Raw genomic sequence first — 27,827 nt, 5'->3', positions numbered from 1 at the left:
AGACCATTCACCCTGCCTTAACCAGACAAAATAACACAAGTCAGGGGGAGCTGGTTAGATCAGGATTTCTTTTTATTCCTTGTTGGTTTAAAATGGCTAATCAGAATAAAAAATAAAAGGGCCTCTGTCTAGAGGCTGGGGTCTCCCCTATTTAGAGGTTAGAACCCAGGTACCCCCACTATCCAGCACCATACTGAGGTGGGCAGAGGGGTAACCCCCAAGGGACAATCGGAGGGGCCTAGGCCTGCCGCTCCTTCTCTCTATCCCATTTTTGGCATGTGATGAAAAATATTGCTTTTTGGATTCATCTCTCCCGGCCTTGGATTTAAAAATAATGTTAACCGTATGAGTTGGGGGAAGGCTCTGAGGGGACTAAAGGAGCCCACCCTAATCCCTCTCCCCCAAGAAGCAGGGGGGATTATCCAATATTGTTTCTGGAGTTCAGCCAAGCTCGTTTCCTGATCTCCCCACCACCACCAAAGTCATGGGGCTGTGACCCCTTTCCTGGGGAAACTAAGTGCCAGTGAGCCTAGAAAACTAACTCTCCTCTCCAAGTCCTTCCCTCCTCTGACCAAGACCCCAGACTCGCCTCTCCCCCAGGTGTCTTTCCTGATCACTATGCACCAACAACAGGGGGTGCTGTTTCCTTAGTGGGTAACTGGGACAAGAGAGGGAACCACTGGAAAAGGAAGACTTCGATGGATGTCCCCACTTCTTTCCTGCTGGTCTGAGGAACGGGAAGAGTAAAATACCCCTCCTACATATCCCTCCCTCATTTTCCCATCCCAGGATAGATATAGAATTTCTTTGATATTTATAATATATATATATGTATATATATATATATATATGTACACACACACCTGGTAACGCAGAGAGGAAAAAAATAGAATCCGTAACAATAATAAAAAAAATTATTTCTGGTTTAAAAATGATCTGGTTCCCTCCAGGGCGAGCAATTGCACAAATGTCCACTGAGTCTGGTCCAGGGGTTAAGGAAGGGAAGGTCTTAAAAGGTGAAGGGGATTGCTACCCCAGTCTCAGGGCCCCAACTCTCCAACTCCCCAACCCACTGCATTTTATAAAACGCTCCTCATCCTCTTGGAATCGGTGGTTTAAAAAAATGTCCATGCAGGGGAGGGGAGCCCCTTGAGGAAAGGAAGGTGGCCACCTGGGGCCCTTTGGTGTAGGCGCAGAGGCGTGGGGCGGAAGGGAGGTGCTGAAGGCTCACACGGAAATCTCATAGGTGGTACCACCCACCCCTGACACCTTCTTGACTCCACCCCTTGTGGGGCTGCTGAGCGGAGGCTGGCCTGGGCCAGGGGAGGCAGAGCCTATACTCTTGGGCTGCCCGTTGGATTTGCTGTAGGCGGTCTTGAGCTGTACTTCATCTCTAGGAGGGAAAAAAGATAGGTGTCATCAGAACTGGGACACGAAACACAGAAAAGGGAGACTGTTTTAAAAATTACTAGAACGGGAGCCTGGGTTAAGGGCCCGACTCTTGATTTTTTTTAAGTTTATTTATTTATTTTGATGGGGGCAGGGGGCAGGGAGAGAGGGAGAGAGAGACTCCCAAGCAGGCTCCACACTGTCAGCACAGAGCCCGATGTGGGGCTCGAACCCAAGAACCGTGAGATCATGACCTGAGCTATAACCAAGAGTTGGATGCTTAACCGACTGAGCCACCCAGGCACCCCCTGACTCTTGATTTTGGCTCAGGTCATGATCTCACGGTTCACAGGCTCTAGGTCCGTGCTTAGGATTTTCTCTCCCTCTTCTTCCCCACTCGAGCTCTCTCTCTCTCTCTCTCTCTCTCTCAAAATGAATAAGCTTAAAAAAAACGTTATGAGAACTGATGTGCTTTTCTACATGCATACTTTCTTATCCAAACGTTCCCACCTATTTTATTGCCCTGCTTAACACAAACCTGATGCCCTATCTCCCCTATTTATTCCTTCTCTCCAACAGCGGCTACCTGAAATACTTGCTCTCAGGCAAATAAATACATTTGGGGAAGACAGGATAAAGATAAAAGTATTGCTCTTTAGGCTTTTAACAGGAATAGCCCATGCAGGCAGCTGGAGAGAGTGAGCGAAATGAGCGATCTACAAGCAGGCGCCTCTGAGTCCACCTGCACACAAGTGAAGTCATGACACCTTATGTAGGCCCCGAGGCGAACTTTAAAATCCACTGAGGGTCAAGAAGGACTCATACTTACTTGGGGGTCAGTAATGGCTGCAAGGCTACTTCCTCTGCCTCGGAGACACCAGGTGGGGCTTTTTGGCTGCTGTAAGACATAGATCGGCCCAGGTATGGGGCAGTTGGGCCTGGTTCAGGGGACCCTAGTCCCCGGCCCCTTAGCCCATCTGGCTTGCCAAAACGGGGGGCAGCTGGGCGTCCCAGTGGAGTCTTAACCAAGGGTGATCTCTTTGAATCATCTGAGGAGGAACTAGTACGAGGGGCATGGCCTGAGCCCGGCGTTGACTGAATGCCTGAGTCCCCCAAGCCTGGTTCTTCCTCACGGCCCGGGAGTGGGGGTGACTGGCGTAGCAGCTTCTCTCGTTCCTGGAGGGAGGCCACAATATGGCGCGACAGATTGTCGTACCGGACTGGCGAGGGCTCTCGGTGCGTTGGACCAGTTGGCACCAGACGTGGGTGCCTCTCGGCTTCCCGTTGCTGGGCCAGCCGGGCTGACAGGAAGGGAGAGGTGTAGCCTAAAGGTGGGTCTGGCTCAGGCCCTGCCTGCACGGACTCGAAATCAGGGCTGTCTGAAGGAGTGAGCAGGCTGTCATAGGACAGGCTTCCGTTGCGTGTCTGGTTGGCCAGGCTCTTATAGGAGGTGGAGGTTGTGCCCTCTGAACGAATGGACTGCAACTGGCCCAGCTCAAAGCCAGTGCCCTGGGCCGACTTGAGGCTGGAGGAGCGTGAGCCACTGGACAGTGGATCGAAGTGAAAGCTTTTGCCGAAGGTGGGAGAACGGAAGCTCTCTGGCTCCAAGCTGGGCTCCGAGCGGTAGCTGGGATGGCGGCTGCTCTCCGCAATCGAGGTTGGCTCCTTCAAGCTGTCCCCACGGCTCAACTGAGGGAGAAAATAAAGCGTGCTCTTAGCACTCCTCCTCTTGTGACGGATCCTAGGCCCAAGAGCCTAGGCCCAAGAGTCAGTCAGAAACAGTATTTGTTACATGCCGCCAGTATGCTCAGAACTTTTACACGCATCATCTTGTTCAACGCCTAAAGCACACCTACGAGTTGGAACAAGTATCTCATTTTAAGATGCAAAAAATGAGGGACACCTGGGTGGCTCAGGTGGTTAAACCTCCGACTCAATTTGGGCTCAGGTTGTGAGCCCAGGGTCATGGGATCGAGCCCGGGGTTGGGCTCGGCGCTGAGGGTGGAGCGTGCCTCAAATTCCCTCTCCCTGGGCCGCTCTCCCTGGCTCACGCACACTCTCTAAAATAAATAATTTTATTTCATTTATAAGTTATCTAAAATAAAACAACAAATATATGAAATAAGATACAGAAAACAAGGCTCAGAGAGGTCAGGTAACTTGCCCACGATGCATGCTGAACTCAGATGTGGTGCTATCATCAGTGCTTTTATCTAGTCTGCTACGTTGCCCCCTCTTTGAAGGACACGCTGTCAAGGAGACTCAAGCCCATTAATGCCAACAATTGGTAAAATGTCTTCAGTTTCTTCCTTCCCTTCTCCGATATTCTTTTTCCCAGAACAGCTGACCTACATCAGAGCCTTACTTCTCACAGAGTACTGAGTACCTTGGCGCTGGAGGAATGAGGCATAGCGGCTGACGTACTGCTGCTACTGTAGCCCGGCCGGTACTTGTACATGGTGGGTGTGGGAGGGCTGTCCTTGCCCAAGAGGCTGCTATCTGTGGGAAAAAAGGCCCGGGGACACCGCTTTACAAGCCGTTCTCTTAACGTGGCCAGCGCTCCTTGAAGGACGGAGGGAGAACAAGGTACGAACAGATACACCCGGCAACAGAAAAGTCCCAGGAACGTGACTTTGCTGCAGCCGAGACTAAAGACTCATACCGGCCCAGAACCCAGAGAGACAGAATGCACCAAAGAGGTCTAGGAGGTTCTTTGGTCTATCTGAAGGCCAACAGTACCCCCACCTCCCCCGCCCCCACCCAACGACAAAAGTTCAGTTCACTGCAAACAGCTAAGTGGCATCCCCTTTCTCCTGTCCCGGCTGTCCAAAGAAGCGGCCCGAGGCCCACCTGTTGGGTGTTCTCAGCCACCCAACCTTGGCTCCCCACCCTTGGCTGCCCGTCTTCTCCACAGCATACAGCAACCTTCTCACATCTGCCACTGCTCTTACCCTCATTAGTAGCCAGGCTGAGGTGTGTTCGTAGCCCTGTGTAACGGCTCAGGTCCGGCTTAGGAGGAGGTGGGGGTTCGGCATCTGCAGACTGGCTCTCCGTTATCTCCAAGCTTCCCTTAGACTGGATAAATGAGGGAAAATCAGATTTGGAGAACTGGGTGTAAGGGCAGCTCCAAGGATTAATTAAACTGGTACAAGCGGGGCGCCGGGGCGCCAATTATGTATTTCTAAACTGGGACTAGAAGACAAGGGACAAGAGCCATTTGAGGGATGACAACAGATAAAGAAAAGTCTTCAACAAGGTTTAATTCTGTCACTTATTTGTTCATTTCCACCAACTATTTGTTGAGCTCCTACCATCTGGAAGCTGCTACATTAAGTCCTATGAAGACATGGAAATGAATGGACTCAAATTCTACCGTCAGTGAACCCACAATCTAATGGAAAGAAGAAGATATGTACTTAACTAGTTCTTTAAAAGATTTTCTTTCATTTATTTAAGTAAACTCTCTACTCTCAGTGTGGGGCTCGAACTCATCACCCCAAGGTCAAGAGTTGCATGCTCTACCAGCTGAGCCAGCCTGGCACCCCTGTACTTAAGTAATTTTTAACACAAGTCAGAGAGTGATAAATACCGTTAAGAGTAATGTCAACTAAAATCAAGTTTCCATCTCTTTGCCATGCAAGTCCCCAAGTTACCTACTTTACTTCCCTAAATTCCTCACCTTGCTTCTCCTCAGCTCTCCCTGGATACCATTGTCCATGATCTTCACAGTTATCTGCCCATCTGACACTTCTGGTCGAAGGAAGGGAGGTCTGATAACAATCGTCTTCTCTTTCTTTGGTCTTCCCAAGTACCTGAGTGTCAAGAGTGAGACGGCTTTCATTCACTCATTCTAAAATATCTATTGGTTGCCTACCTTGTATTAAGCATTTTTACAAATACAAGCACGGTCTCACCAAGGCAGCAAAAAGCTTAGCGCTGAACTGATTTCTTAGATGCCATGAAGAACTGCACCACGACTAGGCCTCTGGGCAGATACCTAGATCAAGCCTCTCTGCAATAAATCTCACCCTGAACTCTCAAAGGAGAGTAACCATAATACCTGAGGAATGTCAACTGAATTCAGAAGGTCCACTACAGGATGCCATTTCTCTCCCTTGTAGGCACTTCCCATTGTAAGAGAACCCTCCCTAACTGGCAGTCTCCCACCACCCCCCCCCCCCAGACTAGAACAAGCCCAAAGACAAAAGCTTTGACCAAGAATGAACACTAGACCAGAGGGGTGGGTGTACCTGGGTGCTGGGGAACTGCAGAGCACACGGCTGACGTTGTTACAGCAGCCATTGGTGAAGGGATTCACACCTCCTCGGAATTTACCCGTAACCTAGAAGGAGCAAAAAGGCCCTATCAGTCAGACGATGGGACCTTGATCCCCAAAGGCCAAAACAAATCAATTATTGTGCACCCACCATTTGGGAGATAAAAAATGAGTAAAACACAGTCCTGCCGTCAAGAAGCTTCTACTTGTCATGGCTAAGAATGGGGACTCCAGAATCAGGGTCTTCAGTTCAAATCCTACATCTACTTCATGGTAGCTACTTGACCGTAGGCCCAGTGTTCTCATGTGAAATGGGGATACGCAGATAACATACACGTAAGCAAGTAAGGTCACTGCTATTACGTGCATGGAGATAAGTGTCTTCCTTTAAGCAGCTCTAGAAGCTTTCTGAGCACTGGCCTAGGTTTATTACTGTTTCCATCAGCTCAGAATTCAAACTGTCCAGTATATGAGTGAGCATTCTGCAAATGGTTGTTAACTGAGAATGGCTCTGTGCTCATGCCTGCATGAGGAGCGTGGACACTGCATCACAGAAAGTACCCATCAAGCAGCCATCTACGGAAGCACTCCACTCCACTCCTACTGGAGGGCTAAGACTCCCGCGTCCAGCTCTACAGAGGTTTCCCAGCCCTTCTCCCCGTACCTGCTCATTGGTTGTGCGTCCCCTGGCCACCAGCACCACGTGAAATCCTGTGAGGCCAGCTACAGGGATGAAGAATAAGCCAGCCACACACATCACTGCCATTCTAAAGCCAAAGAATCAAGGAGAACAGAGCGGCTCGATCCCACCATCCCCGGCCCCTGCAACAGCCACGTGACCTTTGACCCGCGCCACCACAGCACTCAGCTTTCCTCCTCCTCCCCCCTCCCCAGCCCGAAACCCATAGGCCTTGAAGGATACGTGACAGCCGTGCGGACCCCTGAGAGTTCCTCCATGTGGTAGAGGACGTAAAGGAGGCCAAAGCCAAACACACCCATAATGTGTGCTGTCAGGGAAAGGAGGAAGAGGAAGAAATAACGGTAGTTCCGGCGACCAATACAATTGTTCACCCAGGGGCAGTGATGATCAAATTCCTAGGGGCAAAAAGAGAAAGAATGAGAAGCGTCCTTGGACCATAGCCCTAAATCGCTTCTGTCAACAGCAGGAACAAATGTCAGAACTGAAGTTTTACTTTCAGTAATACGTGATCAAGCTCACCGTTCAGCTGCAAAATTAACAACAGGCTCATGCAGTTTATCTTGCTCTATCAAGCTGTAAGGAAGACCTCCCAGAAGCTGATCAAAGTTTATCCAATGTGACCAAAGAACTCCAAAAGGGATGAATATCAGAGACTTTGCAAAAACATCAAGATTCACAAGAAGAGAGGCCTGGAAGGAAAATCTGGCAGACCACTGCTTCCAGCTAAGTAAAAACTGATTGGAAAAAAAGGGTTTAAAAATAAAAGATGAGGGCTGCAGCAGTTCAAGCAGGAAGAGAAATATAGCTGTAAAGTCTGAATGCAACGGACTGCATGATGTAGTAGATGCAAAAAGTAACACAAAGCCAGGACCAATAACCAAAGAGATGAGTCAAGGGACAGAAGGCTAGGGCTATGAATCCTGGTGTCAGGAAAGCCCATTCCCATTTGGGGTCCCTCCTATAACAGACAAATAGTTATGCTCTCTACCTCTCGGGCGGACAGCCTTTTTTTTTTTTTTTTTTAATGTTAATTCATCTTTTGAGAGAAAGAGAGAGAGAAAAACAGAGCACAAGCTGGGGAGGGGCAGAGTGTGAGGGAGACACAGAACCCGAAGCAGGCTCCGGGCTCTGAGCTGTCGGCACAGAGCCTGACACAGGGCTGGAACTCACCAACCACAAGATCATGACTTGAGCTAAAGTCGGACCCTTAACCGACTGAGCCACCCAGGCGCCCTCGCGTGTACATCACTGGTAACACTTTTTGACAGAGCTTCCAAAAGGCCCAGACCGTTAGCCAGGGCTGTATTTCATCCATGGCCCAGAATCCAGAGGATTCAATTCTTCTTCCAAGGGCGGGAAGAAGAGAACTCAGAGTAGGCACCCAGGCCGACCCCACTCAGGGTGCTTACCTCCACACAATTGTCACAGACACTGCAGTGGGAACAGCGGGGAGGACGGTAGAAACGGCAAGTGGCGCACCATTTCATGCGCACTTGGATGCCCTTAATCTCCACCGTTTTGTAAAGGGGAGCTCGGAAGTCATCTTCCTTGTCTTCATCCTCCTCAGCTGCAAGAGAGGAATAATCAATTAAAAAACAACGGTGCCAGGACCGGACTCAGCACGAGGGATGCAGTGATATGTAAGTATGGCCTCTGCCTTCAAGGAATTCGGTCTAATGGGTAAGAGAGAACAGGAACTAGTAACTAAAACCGTGAGATCAGCTCTGTACCCAATGCCACGGGAACACGGTGGGAAATGAGGTTCGGGAGAATATGACTCAGAGGTAGCTCTGACATGGGTATGCTGACACTTGGTTTACATATTACGAATTACATTTTTGAGGAAATAATTTACATATCAAAGCACATACACAAAGAGTCGGCATAATAGTTCAACATCTATACGTGAAAACTACAGCAATCCAAGAGAGGAACTAACAGCAAGCTTTTTTTCCACGCACAAACCCCTTCCCCAAAAGAGCTTCCCCTATTCTATTAATCTCCTGTATATTTCAGCATTGTTTGCTGGCTCAAGACACTCTCCTTACCTGAATGCCCTTTCAATTTTCAACTATCAGAAACTCATGATCCTACTTCAAAACTGAAAGTACATTATTTGCCTTCTCATCTGCTGTGTACAATTTTTATTTTTTATTATTAATCTAGAAAAAATACATGTGGGAAGGAAACATTAAATAAACGAAGGAGCAGGGATTAAAAATTAAGTTTCCAACTTTTACTGATCTGGGGAAGTGTTTACAATACAGATAGGTAAAAAAATGCAAGGTAAAGAACTGTACAAACAAAAAGATCGTTTTGAAAACAGACACAAAAACACATACACGTTTGCTACAGATAAGTGGTACATATAAATGTTATATACATAAATCCTCAAAACACTGAAGGGAAATATAAATAGTAGTTATCTTTGGGCTGTGTAATTACAGGTCATATATTTCTTTTTTATGCTTTCTGCATAATAAATACTCACTACTTATTAAGGTCTTTTAGAAAAAGTTTCCTCTTGGGGTTCCTGGGTGGCTCAGTCGGTTAAGTATCCGACTTTGGCTCAGGTCATGATCTCACAGTTCGTGAGTTCGAGCCCTGCATCAGGCTCTGTGCTGACAGCTCAGAGGATGGAGCCTGCTTCGGAGCCAGTGTCTCCCTCTCTCTGCCCCTCCCCTGCTCGCTGCCTCCCTCTCTCTAAAAAATAAACAAACATTAAAAAAACAGATAAAAAATAAAACAAGCTTCCTTTTAAAGGAAAAAAATTAAAATGCTACTTATTTTGAAATTTCTGATCTTTCCACACCCATCATCTATCAGAAACAAGCGCTTTCTCTTCTTAAAACACCACACGGTTCTTTAGTTACTCTTAGACCTTAGCACACAGTACAGGACATTTATTCATATAAACGTCATCCCTATTTGTCCTTCCACACTGAGCTATTTGAAAGCAAGAACCTTTAAAAAAAAAAAAAAAAAGTCATCCCAAATGACCACGATAATGCCTTCCATATTAGATCAATAAATATTTAATATATGAACATTAAAGGCTCATTAAAACAGTCCTCTTTGGCTTTAGGGACTCCAAGTTCCTTCGGTTCAACTAATCTTTGAGACAGGAGTCACAAAGCACAGCGACACAGGCTTTGTGAGTGCAATGATCTCAGGAAAACCTCATCTCTCACTCTTAAAAGCTAACTTCACGTTTGACAGAAAAACTGGTTATCAGCAACAACCCTTATCGACTTCTAACTCTAATGACGGTTCCTGACTCTCACCTCCTCTCCCAGAACAGCCTGCTTCTTCTGTAAGCACAACCCTTCCAACGTGTGCAGGAAAGCACACCCTCACTCTGGAAGGCCTCTCTTCCACCATCTCCCTCGCCTCTCTGGTTCCACCTCCTCACGTGACCAGAGTGCTTCCATCTTCTCTAGCACGCAAAAAAGAAAAAGGCCAAAAGCCTCTCCCTCTTTCGTAAGACATCCATCCTCTGCCTTCTCTAACTTCTTGAAAGAGTAATCCTAACATTCATGGACTCTGCTTCCTCACTGCCCATTCACTGCCTTCCAAACCATGGCAGTTTGGTTTATTATTTACCTGTATTTTTCCCACACACATACATACCTAAACACACTATGACAACTATTCTCGTCAAGATCACAAATTCCAACGGGCAGTTCTGAGTTTTTCATACTGGATCGAATTTCTGATACTGCGAACCATCATGAACTTCGTGATCCTTTCTTATTAGTTCCCACTCTGTGCAGTTTCTTCTCCTACTAACCTTCTTACTCAGTCCCTCTTCAGTGGCTCCTCCTCCTCCTCTGCTCATTAAAATGTCAATGCTGGTCAGATCTGACCTTGGTTCTTTCCTTACCTTGAACTTTCTCTAGACAACCTTACTCCCATTGCTTCAAACACCACATGGCTGAAGCCTATGAGACCCAGGTCTCTGACCAAACTGCCAGCTGGCTGACTATACCTATCATATAGGTATGACCCATAACTATCTCAAGTTCAACATGTCTAATGGGCTGTATTCCTTCCAAACCTGTTCAACATTCCTATAACTCATATCTTGTTTTATAAAAATCAGCATCCAACTATCTCCCAAGTTAGGAACCTTGGGATGACCCTAGACAATTCCTTCACTCTCCTACTCTCCCCCAATAAGCAAACGGTCATGAAGAACTCTGTTGAGTCTACTGAAAAAAAGTCTATAAATCCAGCCTCAAATTCAAGTTCTCATCTAGTTTACATTATTGCAATTGCCTCCCAAAAGGTATCTGTACATTTTTATAAGATTTATTTTTGTAAAACAAAATCTGATCCCATGATTCCTCCAGTTAAAGACCTCTTGCTGTCCAAAGGAAGAAACAGCATCCATTAATTTAGCACACCAAAGTCTTTCACCATTTGGCTCTTGGTTTACCTCCTACACCGTCTGGCCCCACTGTGCACTCTGTCTGCTACCCCACTAAGCATGGCATTCGTGGCTCCTGCTGCTTCCTCAGCCGAGAACACACTTCCCTGCCATCCTCCGCTTGAAGTCTTTCCTGCCTCCTCCTCGCAGCATTTCCCCAATTTATTTGGGCAGCTCTAAATGCTCCCTTTTCTGTGTTCTCCCAGAACCCTGCCTATGCCCCCACCAGTTTACCCCATACTGTGATAACCGTCTAATCCACTGTAGATTATCATTGTGCCTACGGATAATGCCCAGCCCACGTGCTTGAAATGAATTTCTGATGAATGAGTAACTGAAAATCAAAGAGTTGACCCAAAGTGAATCACATGACTAGAAGTTAGGACATCTATTCCAGAAGACCCCAACCCGCTTTTCGCCTTAGACTACAGAAGTATCCCAAATCCCTAGGAGTCCTAAGGCCCGGGACCAAACGTGTATGTCAAAAATCACTAATTTTCAAAGGTAGTGAGGAGGTTCCAAGAGGAGAGAGAGATCTTACCTCGAGGGAAAATCCCTGGGTCCATGAAGGTGGCCATGCTGAAGTTGGCCAGCACAAAGAGAAAAACAATGGCATTGTAGATGGGCACTGCAGGTGACACGTAGAGGCTGAGTCCTGGACAGCTGTACGGATAATAAAGAAAATGAGGGGATGCTCCACCACTCTGGACACCAATCATGCAGCCCCACAGCTAGAAATCTTGCGTGTGCCACCTCTACGGTCTCAAATTATCTTTATCCTTCTCCACAAGTACGTCTAGTTTCCCACAGAAACACTCATTGTAGATCAAGGTACAAGACTCAGAATCTCTCCTACTGTAATCCCTTGTACTGAGGCCTGTGTTCTTCAGATTCATTCCTCCCCAGTGAATCTTTCCATGTTTCAGAACCTGTCCTCACCTCCTTTTAGCCAGGCACAAGAGCTGGGACCAAGTATGTAACTGACACCAGCCACATTCCCTTCTCGAGCAGCCTCAGGCTGCTGGATCTCAGCCATGCCCCACTGACCTGCACATTGGCACAAAGCATGGGATACCACCTGCCTCTCTGGCTCCCCTTCCCTCTTCCCAGCTGGCTTTGAACCACTCTCAACTGCCTAAAGTTTCTTCCCTGCATCAGATATTCCTGAGAGTTTTATTCAACTAAAAGCTAGTTCTCAAGGGAGGCAGGGGGACCACACACAGAAAAGACTAGCTACCAAGACACAGAACTAGACCTCTTGAGGCCTATAAATGAAGTAGAAGAGTGGCAGGGCCGGGGGTGGGGGAGAGCAGGTATCAGACCAAATCAGCCCTGAATTCTATAGGAAAAAGAAACTAGCCAAACATATCCAATATTCCAAGGGTCCAAACCAAAAGATATGCTTTAGGTTAACTTTCTTTGACAGAAGACAAGAAGAAAAGGGTGCCCTAGTCCAGGGTTACGCGCCATTTCTGTGAGGACAGGAGTCTGAGTAGGAACGCCATAAGACCTCTTCCTTTCTCTGGGAGCTGGAAGTTTCAGAACATCTGATGCGCTGGTTGTTTTGTCAGTACTATCAAGTACCCTCTCTCCTATCTCAGCTCAGGAAGAACTTCCCCTTACAAGACAGTGGCTAAGTACCCTAATCTGCTTTGTGGCTGAGAACTTAATCTCCAGAATGAGGACAGCATCTGTCCTTGTCCCCTTTATCTAGACCAGCCAGAAGGAAAACGGAGAGTTCACTGAAAGAAAGGAAGAAGGGGCCAGGAGAACAAGACAGCAAATGAGTCGGGAGAATTAATCCACAGCAGCCCTGGATTCTGCTGACAGAGGAGCTCTATCTCCATCAAATCAAAATGCACAGCCCTGAACAAATCAGGACAATTTTCAGGAATTGAGCTCTCCAATCAGATATAAACTAATAAGAGCCAAAACTGATGGTCACAAAGCATCTCACAAGTCTTGACCACCTCCAACTATTTATTCAAATTCCATTTAGCCATTCATTAAAACCAAAAAATGTAAGTCAATGTTTATTGCGTGCTAGGCTTTTTACATAGTAAATATCAATTAACTCTTTGTTTCTCTTGGCGGGTCAGCACATAACTGGGAAACAAAATAACGAAGCAAGGCGCAGGCCCTGATTTCAAGGGAAAACAGAGCCTCCATCACAGCTCTCGTCTTACTCCAGCCACGTCTCCCACGGAAGCCTCATCCTGTGGCAGTTCTCTGGCTCAGAAAAGATGTCCCCGTACTCTGGCAGGGTTTGGGGTGAATACAAGCAAGAAGAGGCCTTACACAGCCCCACCCAAAGCCTGACCTCCTAGGCTCCTTAGGAGGGAGGGAGAGAAACTGAAAACCAGTCATCCAGGTCAGAGCCCCTCCCTAGCACTTAGCTGTCGCTTCAATTTCCGCCAGGGGAAGAGGAGAAGGGGTGACTCACTGGACTCCTACAGCCTGGGAAGATAATTAGAAGGGGAAAAAGAAATGGAATCCTTAGAACACAGAGGTGCCCATGATTTAAAAGTCTCATTCCTAGAATGGACAACTGTAGCCACTGTGGCCTCTTGAGCTTCCGACAAACTACAGGTTCCTCAATCCCTGAGGGAAACTGAGGTGAAGGAGGAGGAGATGTCAGCCCCTCCAAGGCCCAGATGGCCGTCTTTCTGACCCCATTCCTTCTTCAGCTTCTCCATTTCCAAGTGAAGAAAATCACCCAGTTTTTCTTGGGTGTGCTGCCAACCACCACCCCTGGATAGTTGACGTCACTCCTGCAACCTTCTTTTTCCCCTCCAAAGACTTTAAGAGTAACCTCTACACCCAACGTGGGGCTCAAATGCACACCCCCAAGATCAAGAGTCGCCTGCTGCACCGACTGAGCACGCCAGGCGCCCCACTCCTGCAACTTCGTATCAACTCTTCCCGGCTGAAGTGTGTAACCCCAGAATCCAGTTCTGGTATCTGTTGCCAAAATAAAGCCCACCCCCACAGGAGCAGCATCTAGAAATGATGCAAGTAAGTCAACTTCACAGGCAGCACCTGCCCCTAGATCGAAATCCAACCCACTGCTTCCAACCTTCACACTCTAGCTGAGGGAACACCCCACCAAGGAGAGGCGTGAAGGAACAGAGTCCGTTCCTGCCACATCCCATACTCTGCTTAGCTCGTGGAGAGGTTTGCAGTTGCTATAGTACTTTGCCAGATTCCTAGGTGACCACTCCAAATGGCCTGTCTGAATCTGTTGCCTTCGATGGAAGGAAGGGAGGAATGAGCTGAGGAGGAGCTGTTGGGGCTGGTCCTCAGCCTATGGCAATAATCACAGGGCTCCAAAGCCTAGGGAGTGGCCGTAGCCCAGAAGGCTGGCTGACTCACTGATGAGACTCCCAGACCTATACCAACCCAGGAAGAACAGGTTCTTCTGCCCACCCATTCAGTACTCCTGTTCTCAGGGAGAGTGGGTTTCATTACCTACACTCCCCGGGGCACCTGGCTGGCTCAGATGGAAAAGCATGCGACTCTTGATCTCAGGGTCGTGAGTTTGAGTCCCGCACTGAGCATGGAGATTACTTGAAAAAAATAAATAAAATTAAAAACAAAAAACCCCACATTTCTGAAAATCTGTTTCCAAGCCCTCTCTAACACTTCCCTGTTATAAAAAATGGTTAAGCTGCTGGTAAGAAAAAAGTAGGAGTCAAGGAGCTTTGGCTCCTAATCCCATCTCAATCAATGCTTTGCTATGTAGCCTTAGGTAATCTGCGAACTCCAATCGTGTTACTTCAGCTACATAATAGATATGAGAATGAAGGAGACATATCTGAAAAGATCCTGGAATTCTTTTCTAAACCAGCTGTCTTAATACTGAGCATTCACTGGATAGAAGGCATCCCCCCACACCAAAAAAAACCCCACATGATTAACAAACACCCTCATCATCAATTATCATTCCAGCCCCACCTTCATCCTTAATTCCACTTCCCCTCTGTGAGGTACTAGAAATTCAAGAACACTTAAAACAGAGGCGCTAAGCTCCTGAAGCATAGGTCTATGCATTCCACCGATGCCTGGCACATAGTCTATGGCTACTGCTCCTTGTTGATGAGGCAAGGCTGGAACGAATATTCCACTTCCCGCCGCTGGGGATCCTCAAGATTCCAGGAGAAAACAATTTCTCCCCTTCTGGGTAGGTAAGTTTCTCTTAAAACACTTGATTTGCGGTGTCTTTACGCACACTTTCAAGCAGCCGAGAGCAAGATGTAGGACTTGGGCACTTATTCCTGGATGTGAAAACAACGTGGGAAGTAAAAGGAACATCCACTGCTCAATTAATGCCCTAAATCACGAGGCTACTCCCACTCAAATCAGGTGCTAGCACCTCTGCAGTCAAGAAAAAAAGGACCAGAGGGAGAGGCACTGAGGTTACCCAACACCGTGGGTAAAAGAGTTGGGAGGGGCTAGAGGCAGGAGCTGAACAGCAGAAAGCACTCTCATGGATGGGACACACTGGAAACACCATCATGGATTTCCGGACAACCCTGACTTTTTTTCCTTCCCGCAGAGGACCCCCTGCAGCAGAGATCTTACCCCTACGCCCTCCCTCCAACTTGAGAAGTAGACACACAAAGAGACAGGAGCTGACTTAACTCACAGCTCAAGGAGATTTTAGGAGAGGCAATTCAGTGGTTTATTTCAAACCTTATTGCCAGGAGTCCTAAGAAAGACTCAGGGATCCCCGAAAGAGGCAAAGAGGAGACACCAAGCAGCTGGGCCTCTCCACACCAGCCTCACTTGAAGCAGAGCAGCCCCCCTCTCGTGTCTTATGCACTGGGCTTCCACGGAAGATCTCACTGGATAAAGGGTCATGGTGCTTAAATAAACTCCTCAAGGTCAACTTCTTCATTACACAAAGAATAGCTCCACAACAGTGAACAGACTTTACCAAAATTAGTCTCCTGACCCCCAAAACAGTGCTGATTCCTCTTACCTGGCACTGCCCCCCACCCTTGCCAATCACGAAAGGGGACTTAAACTAAGATAGATGATGATCCAGACCCATTACCTTAAACACAGCATCTAGGACCTAACTGAGAGGAAGACACTCTCCTTCCCAGACAGCGAAAGAGGAAAAGAATGAAAACAGAATCCTCAATAACTCTCCCGCTCAGTTTTGGTACAGGGCAAACTGAGCGAATGGGAAGGAAGGGTTAGAGTTCTGAAGGGAAGGCCTCAACTGTTCTACTCAAGCTTTTCCAGGGCACAAGGTCACCCTTTGATGACCAAGCCCAGCCAATAATTTCTGCTCACAGCTTTCCCTACCTGACAGAGAAAGACGGAGGGTAAATTGTTCCTAATGAGTTCCTAAGGCTACATGCCTGCACTAATTATGTCAGCCGACTGAGAGGGACTCTCCCTCCCACTTCAGGTTCTCTACGCCCCAAAGTCATCCCCTCTTGGGACTCAGACTGATGTAAGAACAGACAGTTACAGGCTAGCGAAGAGAACAGGAGGAGGACAGAGCAGTTACAGATTTAGGGTCCCAAATAGGAGCTGATTCAAAGAGAGCCTTTCCCTGGGACGCCTGGTTGGCTCAGTTGGAGGAGCGCTTGACTCCTGATCTCGCGGTTGTGAGCTCAAGCCCCACGTTAGGTGTAGAGACTACTTAAAAATAAAAATTTTAAAAACAAAAACGAGTCTTCCTCTGGTCTATCTGAAACCAGAAATTCTTTTTGAGGTTGTAAATAGTTTCAAACAGGGAGGTTCTCCAAAGAATTGAACCTTAAAAGAGATAGAATCCACGGGGGAACAGTTTTTGAGAACAGCAGCAGCTCAGCCCAGACCTACACCTACAGAGGAACCGCTACGGTCAGATGGAAAGGAAAAGATGATAATTTCACAGGTACCAAGAGGTAGGTGATAAAGAGAAATAGGGTGTTTGTCTCCATGGGGAAGAAACGAGCCCAGAAACTGGTCCTGAGGAAACTGCCAAGGGAGACTCCAGCTAGGACAAGGCTCTTCTTCGAACTCTGGATTGGAGGCAGTCATTCCAAAGTCCATACTGTCCAAAATTCTTTTTCCTGGGGCTGAGACACCATGGAATTAGGAGGGCCCCTACTTCCAGGCACCAAGGAATGAGAAAGTAGGTTAAATAGCTTCAACTATCAGTTGAGAAAATGCCTACGTCAGGACAACTCTTTGTGGCGAAACTGGTAGAACCAGCCAAGCACTTTAATGGCTCCAGATTAACAAAATAAGAATGGGGCTTCTCCCTGCCCTATCTCAGGAATAGGTGGGTGAGAAGAAAGAAACCGCTCCGTGAGTCCCTTCAATTTCTTAGCTGCCCCAAGGCTGTGCCTTTTTTTTTTTTTTTAATTTTTTTTTCAACGTTTTTATTTATTTTTGGGACAGAGAGACAGAGCATGAACGGGGGAGGGGCAGAGAGAGAGGGAGACACAGAATCGGAAACAGGCTCCAGGCTCCGAGCCATCAGCCCAGAGCCTGACGCGGGGCTCGAACTCACGGACCGCGAGATCGTGACCTGGCTGAAGTCGGACGCTTAAGCTTAACCGACTGTGCCACCCAGGCGCCCCAAGGCTGTGCCTTTTGAAGGAAAACAGACCCTCCCGAATTAAGCAGGCCTAAAGGTGTCAACCTGGTCTTATAATCTATCCCTCCTGACACAGCACCGCAACTGCCACAAGGATATACACATCCCTTGGTTAAAATGCTGATTCAAGGGGAGCCCGGCTGGCTCAGTCAGCAGAGCAGGAGACTCTTGATCTTAAGGTTCTGAGTTCCAGCCCCATGTTGGATGTAGAGATTATGTCAAAATTTTAAAATCTTAAAAAAAAAATGCTGATTCTACTTGCTGGCCGTAATAGCAGAAACCAAAACAAGTCATACTGAAGACTCACACCTCCTTCTCGATAATCAATGCACGAAGGACAGAACACTGGGGGTGCCTGGGTGGCTCAGTCGGTTCAGCATCTGACTCCTGGTCAGGAGATGCTGCTCAGGAGATCAAGCCCCGCATCGGGCTCTGTGCTGACAGCATGGAGCCTGCTTGGGAATTTTTCTTCCTCTCTTTCTGCCCCTCCCTGGCTCACACACATTCTCTCTCTCAAAAGGAATAAACTTAAAAAAAAAAAAAAAAAAAAAAGGACAGAATACTGAACATGTTGAATTTAAGCAAGAGAGACAAACTATGAGAGGTAAAGTCAGAGAAGAGTAGGGCTGCTTTAGATCCTTGAGGGACTCAACAGGCATGCTCAGGCTGGAGAGCTGAGGGCCAAAGAATCCTCCAGCCTCCAGAGGAACAGGTGAAAGTTGGAAGATGCTCATACCTCAGATAAGAGATTCATTTTTTTTCCTCGTTTAAGACTCAACAGAAAAACATCATTGCTTTACTGACTCTACTAGCCAAGCAACACAAATCTTTTAGAATTCCTTTTGGCATCTGAAGCTCAACTTGGGGCAGGAGGTGGGGGGGTGGTCTTCCTCCCCTCCTCGAATTTAATAACAGTTCTCGGTTTCTCCGCATAATAGTAACTGCTCCCCTCTCCCCCCACCGCCAGCAATTCCTGCTTCATTTTTCCTTTAATGAGTCGAAACTGCTTTTATTCCCTATCCCGTCGAACCATCTCCTTCCTCTTGCCAGCAACCTAACACTGCTCTCAACAACACCTCACAATTAGGTCTGAGCCTCAATCTCGGCAAAGTGAACTCCCCAGAAAAATCTAGCATGCTCTGATTGTTCCAAGAGCTACAGCTAGAACACTAACTCAGTGACTCAACAGTTTAAGGCTCGGAAGCCGGGTACACGTTAATTTATAAACAGGTAACAGCAAAGAGGCTGGCCAGGTGGGTAAGAGCTAAAATACAGGATGAGGGAAGATCAATCAGTCTCCTCCAGTGACCGGCAGATGAACAAAGTCTGAATACCCTAAGCAGGAAACCTTTCGATGCCAACGGCTCTTCCTAATAGGACCAGGGAATGCAAGAATTACTGCCATCCCCTCAGCAGGGAGGGATGTGAAGGCAGCCCGCCAGGGCTCTTCCTAAATAAAGCCTGCCCTTTCCCAGTGGCCTTCACTTCTCCAGGCGTCGGCTCTTAAGAGTACAGAGAAAACCATCTGAGTAACACAAAAAGCCCAGCTGTCTCATTGGTATATCTTCTAAATCAATCCTGCAATTCTCCAGTATGCTCAGCTCCAGAGAGCCCGGGGAAAAGCCATTACTCTGTGAAAAACCTCTCATCTAGTCTGGTTCTTTCTCTCACAGAACTGATTGCTTGAGCTGCTTCAAGCCTCTCTGGTGGTTTCCTCCTACTTCCTTCCTAGTTCACGATCATCTCGTGATGGAGCTGGATAGGAAAACACAAAGACATCTGTGATTCCAAAGGAAGGGAAGCAATGAAAGGTAGGGGATTCAGAAGAGTACAATTCATACACAGCAAGGCTGACAGGACAGGCTTTTTCGCACTCGTCTCCCCAGGTCTCTGAGGTTTGTTTTCATCTCTATCGGACACCAAGCCGCCCAGGCCTGGCAAGTAACTGGCAAAACTCCAGAGAAACCGCACCCCCACCCCACCTCCCACGGAATGCCCCCCCCAGATACCACCACTGGGGGAGAACTCACGTAAAGGCAAAGAAGAGGGTCGTAGCTCCCACTAAGAAGATGGCGGCTGCGGAGACTGGAACATACTTGCTGGGCTTGAATCTCTTTCCAGACTCTGCGGGCATGTTGGAGCTCTGATGGGAGGTCTGCCCTGCCGCATAGCCCAGGCCCACACAGCGGCAGAACAGACAAGAAAATGGGATGAGGGAAGCAGCGGACAACGAGAGCACAGAAGGAAACCAGGGGAAACCGAAATTGTGAAAGTATCACCCTTCCCCCTCCCAAATAAAACCAAAGGTCAAAAGATCTCAAATGAAGGAAAGCACATGGGAGGGGGAAAGGTGATTCGAAATGATGAATAACCACCTCCCCAGAACAAGGCAGAAGGAGAGATTAAGAAACACAACTCGTACAGTCTACAAAGAGGGGACAAACAGCAGGCTGTACACATGCAAATGGTTGCGGGTGGAGAACATAGGCCACCAGACAGATCGAGGAACAGCTCATGGATGGAGGCAAGTCTTCCAAGGGCAAGAAGGGGAGACTGTCAGGCAGGGCAGAACACCTCGGGCAAGGCAAAAGTCTTCTGAGGAGACACTATAGCACCTCCAGGACTACCACACTCCACAAGATGTGAGGTGTCCCTCAGAGAGGTGCGCCCTGTGTTTCTATTTTAATCCAAAAGGGAACCTGAGGCCCCTTCCAGTTCTGAGGAGAAGCGGTTTTCACTGCGGTCCTTGTCCCTTTTAGGCAGTTTCCTCAATGCCACCACTCCCACACCTTGACTTCAGGGTCTGTAGTCCAGCAATGGTGGTTTAATTTTATTTATTTTCTCTTGATGGCTAAAGCTGGGCAGCAGCTGTTACAAGGTTGAGTTGCAAATCCTTTTCTTCAAAGGGGGAGGGAAAACAGAGAGAGAGAGAGAGAGCGAGCATGCAAGCGAGCTTGTCGGTCTTCAATCTCTTCTTGTCATTCCCAAGCCCCCTAAGGGCTCCGTTTCCTATCAAGTTCATGCAAAACTAAGGAGAATCGTAAAATCCCTGAAGCCATGTTCTTCCCAACAAGCGAAATAAGATGAAGAAATCAATTCCACTCAACGATAGTTTTAAAAGGGTACTGTGGATGATGAAACCAAAGTCCCAAAGAAGTCCCTGTTTCCAGGTTAGTCAATGTCTCTGATCTTTCTTCTTCAGTCTTGGGCTTTCTAGATGCAGAATTCAACTGGGTTACAGTGATTCACCTGGGGGGAAAAAAATACCTTTATCAGATAAATTCTTTCAGGGAATTTCTTGAAAACATCATGACTAAACCCCACAGGCTACTCTGTTTAAAAAGTGCCTTTTATGGCATACATTTCACTTATGTGCAGGTGGGAAAGGACTCTGAATTGAGAGAACAACGGATTCACAATCTTTACTTCTTCTCAGTGCCGTTCATATTGGAAAGAAGAACATGGCTTCACTGGCCTAAGGTCATCAAAGAACTAGCTCTTGTAAGGGGTGCGTCTCACCTGACACCAACGGGCAGTAACAAATATCAAGAATATCAAAATCTAAAAACATACAAGGGCACCGCGGTGAAGGGCAGTCCTAGAAAAGAGACTTCTCTTTGGAAAAAGAGAGTATTTATTGCAACAATGAAAAAAGAAGAAAGTAACCTCAAAATTAGGACAGTATGTCTCATTTCCTTTCTGTGTAGGTCTCTGTCTCTTATCTCTCTATGCTTTTTAGTTATAACCCTGAAGAGGCAGATGCTGAGTTTTTGGTCTGCTGGAATAACCCATGAAAGGACCTGGGTGAGAAATGTCCTTGAACTGAGAGGTGAGCCACTCTCTATGAGACTCCGAGTCAACCATAGGGGCTGGTCCTGTTCTTGCCAATTCAACACCTTATTCCTACACTGGCCTATCAGAAGTTCAACTGCGCCCCACATTCCCCATATGATTAAGAGTAACAATTATTTCTGTTGACGGTAGTACCCAAATAACACCAGCACTTTGGATTTTATAGGATGCTTTTCATCTAGTGATCTCAAAGCACTTAACTCACATTATCTGGTGACACAGTCCCTTACCCCACTCCATAAAATTGAAGGCTAGAGAATGCCTGAGGCCATTCTACTTAATCGCTTGAACAGTCAGGTTAAGAACCAGAGTTCACATGCCCCTTTGCCAAACCAAAGCCTTTCTACCACTTTCTCATCACTACACTACTTGCCCAGTGATTACATTTGGGAATCTGAAGACCAAAAATTTTACTTAAGTTAGAATTTAAAAATAAAAGTTCAGGAGTGCCTGGATGGCTTAGTTGGTTAGGCATCTGACTCGTGATCTTAGCCCAGGTCTTTATCTCAAGGTAGTGAGTTCAAGCCCTGTGTGGAGCCTACTTTAAAATAACTAACTAACTAAATAGATAAATAAATAAATAGGTAAAAAATAAAAGTTTATTTGACCAAAGCAGCCTGCTATTTCCCTTAATACCAAAGGCAGAGATTCAAATGTCAGAAGATTCAGACAGCAAAATACAAATGTGCCCTGGAATTTACCGCTTCCTCTCTTACCTGTGGTATGGAAGGCAAAGGCACCTTCCTTCAAGATTCACTGTCTCTTTCCTTAAAAAAACAGAGTTTTACAGGGCCAAACAGCAATATTAGAATACAGTGAACACTTAGAGACTATAAGAAATTGTTAAAGGCCTAAAAAAGATAAATCCCCTCTAGCTCTTGATTTTATGATTATTTAACACTGAGTTTCTATAGGACTGAAAGCCCAACCGTCTCAATTTAGGCCTGAGTAACTTTGTAAACACTGAGAAGCAAATTCTTGGTTTGTGGGCAGTACTATTAAACTTACCCCTCAAAAGCCCAAAGATGTACAGAAGGCAGAAAGCTGCACTGCTTAGATTTTACCCGAAGTAACAGCATTTAGACACCTTACTTTATTTCAGATTGTATTTTCTGACAAGAAAAAAGTCACATGGGCTCATATTGCCACAGCAATACAGGGTCACAGGGTCATAAAAGGCCATGCAATTTGGGGAGTACTGTGACGGGAAACAAAAGAGATCAGCATCTGAAATCTTTAGGGCACATATGTGAGAAGGGAGAAGACAAAAACTGAACAATTTACTCGGCATAATAAACACACACCAAGTCTTAACAGAAGAATGTGCTACGGGCAGTAGGGATGAGACTGCAAGGTGAGTGTGGTTCATCACAGCCAGCAGTCTGGATCCACACCAGCATGAGAAAGGTGTACAAGAATGTGTATGACACATGCAGACACAGAGTAATCTACCGAATGGAAATATGTATATGTAAAACAAACTATACAGGGCTCGCTATAAAGGCTTAACACAAGTGGGTACCTCCTTAAAGGGGGCGAATGGGTATGGGCAGTATTACCATAACACAAGTATTATTTGTCGAAATAAAGTAATGTTAACAGAGCAATATAGTAAATCTGAACACAAAGCAACCAAGGTATCATGGAATAATCCACATGTCAAGATGTTGGCTGGAGTCAAGCATAAGTTTAATACTGGTGTTACTACCTAGGAGGTATGTATGTATGGCAATACAATTCCTGTAAGCATCCGGCGGATTTTTAAAAATGGGTGATTATGAGCATTCTGAAGAGATTTGATGGAGTACAGAGGGATACTGGGACAAAAGGACAGGGATGCTAATATAAGATCAACCTAGACAAAATGGTACTAACCAGGAAGTGAAAAATCCAACGCAAATAAAAGGACCAGAATATAACACATATCCGATCCTACACCTCCTTCCATAACTTTTAAATCACTTTCTTACTTCTCGTTAAACTGTTTTCATTTGGCCAAGTGGGTAAAACACTTTCCACCCCTTTGTCCCACAAAGAGAGACCTATAGGTAAAATATTGGCCAACACATTCGAGCTCCACTAGCAAAAAGTACAAAGTACTAAAAGCACGGAGCACCCAGCTGGTGGGGGTAGGGGGAGAAAGCGGACGGATGCGAGAGAACAGGTAACAGGATGAGGCTTGAGCCAAAATAAGTATCAGCAGAGGAGGGCAAGGGACCTGAAATGCAGGGAGGCAAAAGGGGAACAGCACCCAATCGCCACCCTGGAGCTGGAGACGGAGAATCACCATACGGGGCAGAGCTGGCTGAGACCGAGAAGACGGAATCCGCGGCCGCAGGGCCCACCGAGGCTGCGGGAGACGGCAGAGCCCGGGGGCGCAGGACCGGGGGCGGAAGGGGCGGCGGCCGGGCGCCAGGCGCGCAGGGACCAGGGTCCCGGGCCAGGACCGGGCGGCCGGGCACTAACCCGTCCAGAGCCCCGGCGGCCGCGGATCCCCGGCCTCTACTCGTCGTCCGTTTCCGGGGCCCACGGGTCCCGCCGCAGTTGGATGACCCGGCCCGGAGCAGGAATGGGGCCTCAAACCACCTCCCCCCTTTCTCGGTCCCCCTTCCCTAGAGGTCACTCTCCCCTCCCACCTCCCTGGCCCGGCACTTCCGGTTCCGCAGGGGCCGGTGTCCCCGGTACTCACCCCCGGCGCGGTTCCCGTCACCGCCGCCGTCGTTGTCGCCGCCGCCTCCCGGCAGTGCCGTCCGGCCTCTGAGAGGCCGCGCGCGGCCCCCGCACGCTCCACGCCCGCCCTGCTACGCGCGCTCCCGCTCGGCGACGCTCGTCTTCGAGCCGGCGCGCGGCCGTTGCCCTCAGTGCCGGGTCTCGAGCCTTCCCAGCGTTCCCATTGGCTCCCCGTCCCGGGCGCGCGCGACGTCTCGCGCGGGGCACGTTTCTCTCATTCATGCGGCTCGCGCCGCCGCGCCCGCCCCCGCTCACTCTCCCATTCACCCATAGCCCCCACCCCCACTCCGCTCCAGGGCGTGCGCGCGAACCCGGCGACCGCGGCGACCTCGCGTCCTGATTGGCTGCAGGAGCACGGCGCCGTACACACGCGAGAGAACGAGCGCGCGCGCGCAGGACCGTCGGGTTCCGCAGACGACTGGGAGAGGAGGATTGGCGTACTGCGGAGTCGGAAATGGGGAAATGTCCGGGAAAGTCTTTTTCCTGCTTCCCATAGGCTAGCCCCACAGTATCCAGGAAGAAATCCTTGGAAGTAAAAATAATTACATGTGTGTGCTGGAAATACTCAAAAGCAAGGACCTAGCCTCTCTCATTCTCTAGAACCCCTCCAAGGAAGTGTGGTACGACCCAGACAGGCTTCCTGTGTAACCAATCGCCAGTCGGCCCCGCGGTCCTCGCCTTTCAGCCCCTTCGTGCATTGGCTAACCCGTTGGAGACGAAATAGCTCCCACCCAGCCAACCACCTCCATTTTTTTTTTTTTTTTTTCTGGATGGCGAAAACTTTATTTAAAGCAATCTTAACGGAGGAGTCCTCAGTCGAGCGAGCTCCCTAGTGCCAGCAGAATCCCGGGATAATGGAATGGTCTGGATGGGGCTCGCGCACGGTGGGGGCTCCTGGACTAGAAGAGTCGTGTGGGGCGAAGCTCCTGCCCGAGGCCCCGGAGGAAGAGGAAGGAGAGGGGCGCCAGTCTTGCAGCGTCCGTGGTGCCGACGGTGGCAGGAGGCGCAGGGAGCGAGCGCCTTGTGAGGCGGTGGCAGTCCCCCTGAGTGCCAGAGGGCTCTGGGCTTCATTTCCTTAGTTTCTCACTGCGGCACAGGGGATGGGCGCCCGCTTCCCTAACTTTGCCCAGTCCGGGAATGCAGGCTGGAGGACGGCTGTCAGCCCTGGCGAGCTGCTGGCCGACCGCGAAGATCACAGTGCCACACTTTGCCCTAATTAGCCCTACACAGCTGTGAACCCAAGAGGAAGGCCAGGTGTTGTTCTCTCCTCATTTAGCTCAAGGCCATTTCTCTTTTGAAAGCAGCTCTGGCTATTACATAACCAAAGTGTTCCAGCAGCCACTTCTCTGAAATCAAGGTTCTTCACCTGTAAAGTGTGATTCTAAATCCTGCGGTGTGTCCTCGGGTTTGGTGTCAAATGTTTCTGGTTTAACTGTGGTCTGATACTTTAGTACTAGGCAGCAAGATAAAGGACAAAGGTTTTCTGGGATCTAGTCTAGCTCCTCTGACATGGCGTATATAATCAGGTTCTAGTTCATTCTTTAAAAAAAAAAAATTAACGTTCATTTATTTTTGAAGGGGAGAGAGACAGAGTACGAGCGGGGAAGGGGCAGAGAGGGAGACACAAAATCTGAAGCAGGCTCCAGGCTCTGAGCTGTCAGAACAGAGCCCCATGCAGGGCTGGAACTCATGAGCCCAGAGATCATGACATGAGCAGAGGTCAGATGCTTAGCGGACCAAGCCACCCAGGCGCCCCAATTCATCCCAATTCAGGATTTCAGTCCATTTACTGCAACACACTATAGAATTCTTTTACTGGCAGTGTGTACTAGAAAATGAAAGCCCCCCCCCCTTTTTTGATAAAAAATGAAATCTTGATAACATTTTAGACCATATAAAAGGCAAAGCTAAGGTATTATTGGAGACACAGTATTTCTTTTATTTATAGAGGCTTTTCTATCTGTAAATCAGGTTAATTTGTTTCTTTAGGAAATCATATTTCACTTTTCTACTGCATATTTTTGATTTTAAGACTTCATTTCCCCAAATTCACAAATCGGGCGTCTTTCTTTTCCTACTTTCAACACTCTAATAACCTGTCAGTTGTCTTGTCTTTTAGCTAGAGACACTACCAAATGAAAATAAAAATTTCATCTTCCACCAACCAACCACACAGCTAAAACTCCCCTAGGACACTTGACTACTAGATGCCAGCCTCTTAGCCGGAGGAGCAATAATGGTGGCATAATCATTATCCCAAGATTTAGATGAGATTCCATTTTCTTGTCCCGTTTGTTTTAGGATCATGCAAGATATTTCCTGGAAAGGATGTTTAGTAGAGCATAAGGTTTAAAGTACCAGCCACTTCTGAAAACTACTGCACAGTAAAATCTAGGCTAAAACAATGAGGTATCCACACCACTCAAACTTCAAATAAATTAATTTGCTATGTAGATCAAATAACACCTTATAGTTTTTGTCTATAGTTTTCCAGTCCTTTACATCTTCTCATGCTGATAGATGGCAAACTACAAGGTCAATTTTACTTCAACTTACTGGTAAACAGGCAGGGGCGCTTGGGTGGCTCAGTTAGTTAAGTCTCAGACTCTTGGTTTGGGCTCAGGTTGTGATCTCACTTGGTTAGTGAGATGGAGCCCTACATCGGGCTCTTCGCTGAAAGTGCGGCGCCTGCTTGGGATTCTTTCTCTCCCTCTCTCTCTCTGCTCCTCCCACACTCTCTCTCAAAACAAATAAACTTTAAAAAAAAAAAAAAACAGACAAAAACAAACTGCTACCCTTGGATTTAGGCACAGAGATGAATGCCCTTTCAGTACCAAAACCATCAACGATCTTTTATTTTTGTAGTAATCTCTATACCCAACCTTAGGCTTGAACTCACGACCCTGAGATCAAGAGTCACGTGTTCTTCCGACTGAGCCAGCCAAGCACCCCACCCTCTTTATGTTTAAATCCTGCTGCCTTCCCACCTGTCCTTCTGAGAGGTCTCTGCTTATGTTAAAGCACTTTCTCCCCTTGTGCTCTGGATCTCACCCCCTTCACTCCTACATTTTCTTCTGAATTTCTCCTTTGACCTTGTGAAACACAGAAAAAAATAGAATGGTGTCAAGAAGATTCCCATACCAATCATTAAATTCTCTCCCTCTAGTCTGTTGATATGCTGTGTCACCCTATCTAAAAAAAAAACTAACAAACCCTCCCTTAATCCTACATCCAGCCCCCTCTTAGCAAAGCTTCTTGAAAGAGTTGTCTATAGATGTTATCTTTACTTCTTCAGTTCATATTATTTTTTTCAATAATATATATATTTCAATAGGACTTTTATCTCCACCATTCCAAAACTACACTCATAAGGTCAATACTGACCTCCATGCTTTCAGATCCATAGCCAAGTCTCCTTTGCTAGCTCCCGTTATACTTTGCCTCTTATGTTTGGGTGGCCTGAAAGTCCATCTCTATCTTCTGATTTCCATTTATACAGTTCCTAAAGAATTTTATCCAATACTACTGCCTTAAAAGCCTTCTACAAGCCAACAGCTCCCATAAACCTTCAGCCTTAACTTTCCCAAACCTTCCAGATTCTTTCTTTTTTCTACCTGTCCGCACAGCATCTCCATATGGATGACTAGTAGACAGCTGACACTTAATATTGCTAAAGTAGGACTCTTGATATTCTCTCCTCCTTCCATGAATTTCCCCAATATCCTATCCAATCTAGCCACTCAAGTAAGAAATACAGAAATCAGCTTTGATTCCACCTTCTTTTCTCCACCACTTCCATCAGCCAAGTCGTACCTTACCTCCAAAATATCCCAAGGCAATCTACTCACCA

General features: G+C 47.4%; 1 protein-coding gene across 4 annotated transcripts; it reads right to left on the bottom strand.

Moving 5' to 3' along the window:
- Nucleotides 1–54: 54 nt before the first annotated feature.
- ZDHHC5 (zinc finger DHHC-type palmitoyltransferase 5) lies at nt 55–24,212 on the bottom strand. Of its 4 annotated transcripts, none has more exons than XM_047877751.1 (12): nt 23,937–24,212; nt 19,426–20,644; nt 11,336–11,457; nt 7,775–7,932; nt 6,588–6,760; nt 6,330–6,432; nt 5,640–5,731; nt 5,069–5,201; nt 4,341–4,464; nt 3,776–3,888; nt 2,219–3,078; nt 55–1,393 (listed from the first exon to the last, which is right to left on the bottom strand). In XM_047877751.1, exons 2-12 carry the CDS (start codon nt 19,527–19,529, stop codon nt 1,228–1,230), a joined length of 2,148 nt encoding a protein of 715 aa, XP_047733707.1. In that variant the 5' UTR covers nt 19,530–20,644; nt 23,937–24,212; the 3' UTR covers nt 55–1,227. The 4 variants fall into 4 exon arrangements, with proteins under 4 accessions (XP_047733707.1, XP_047733710.1, XP_047733708.1 ...); XM_047877754.1 differs by lacking the exon at nt 23,937–24,212 and adding an exon at nt 23,714–23,733; XM_047877752.1 differs by lacking the exon at nt 23,937–24,212 and adding an exon at nt 23,123–23,142.
- Between the last annotated feature and the right edge of the window lie 3,615 nt (nt 24,213–27,827).

Source organism: Prionailurus viverrinus, chromosome D1 (genome assembly GCF_022837055.1).
Source record: "Prionailurus viverrinus isolate Anna chromosome D1, UM_Priviv_1.0, whole genome shotgun sequence".
Lineage (NCBI taxonomy): Eukaryota > Metazoa > Chordata > Mammalia > Carnivora > Felidae > Prionailurus > Prionailurus viverrinus.
This window is presented reverse-complemented; position numbering and strand designations above follow the sequence as displayed.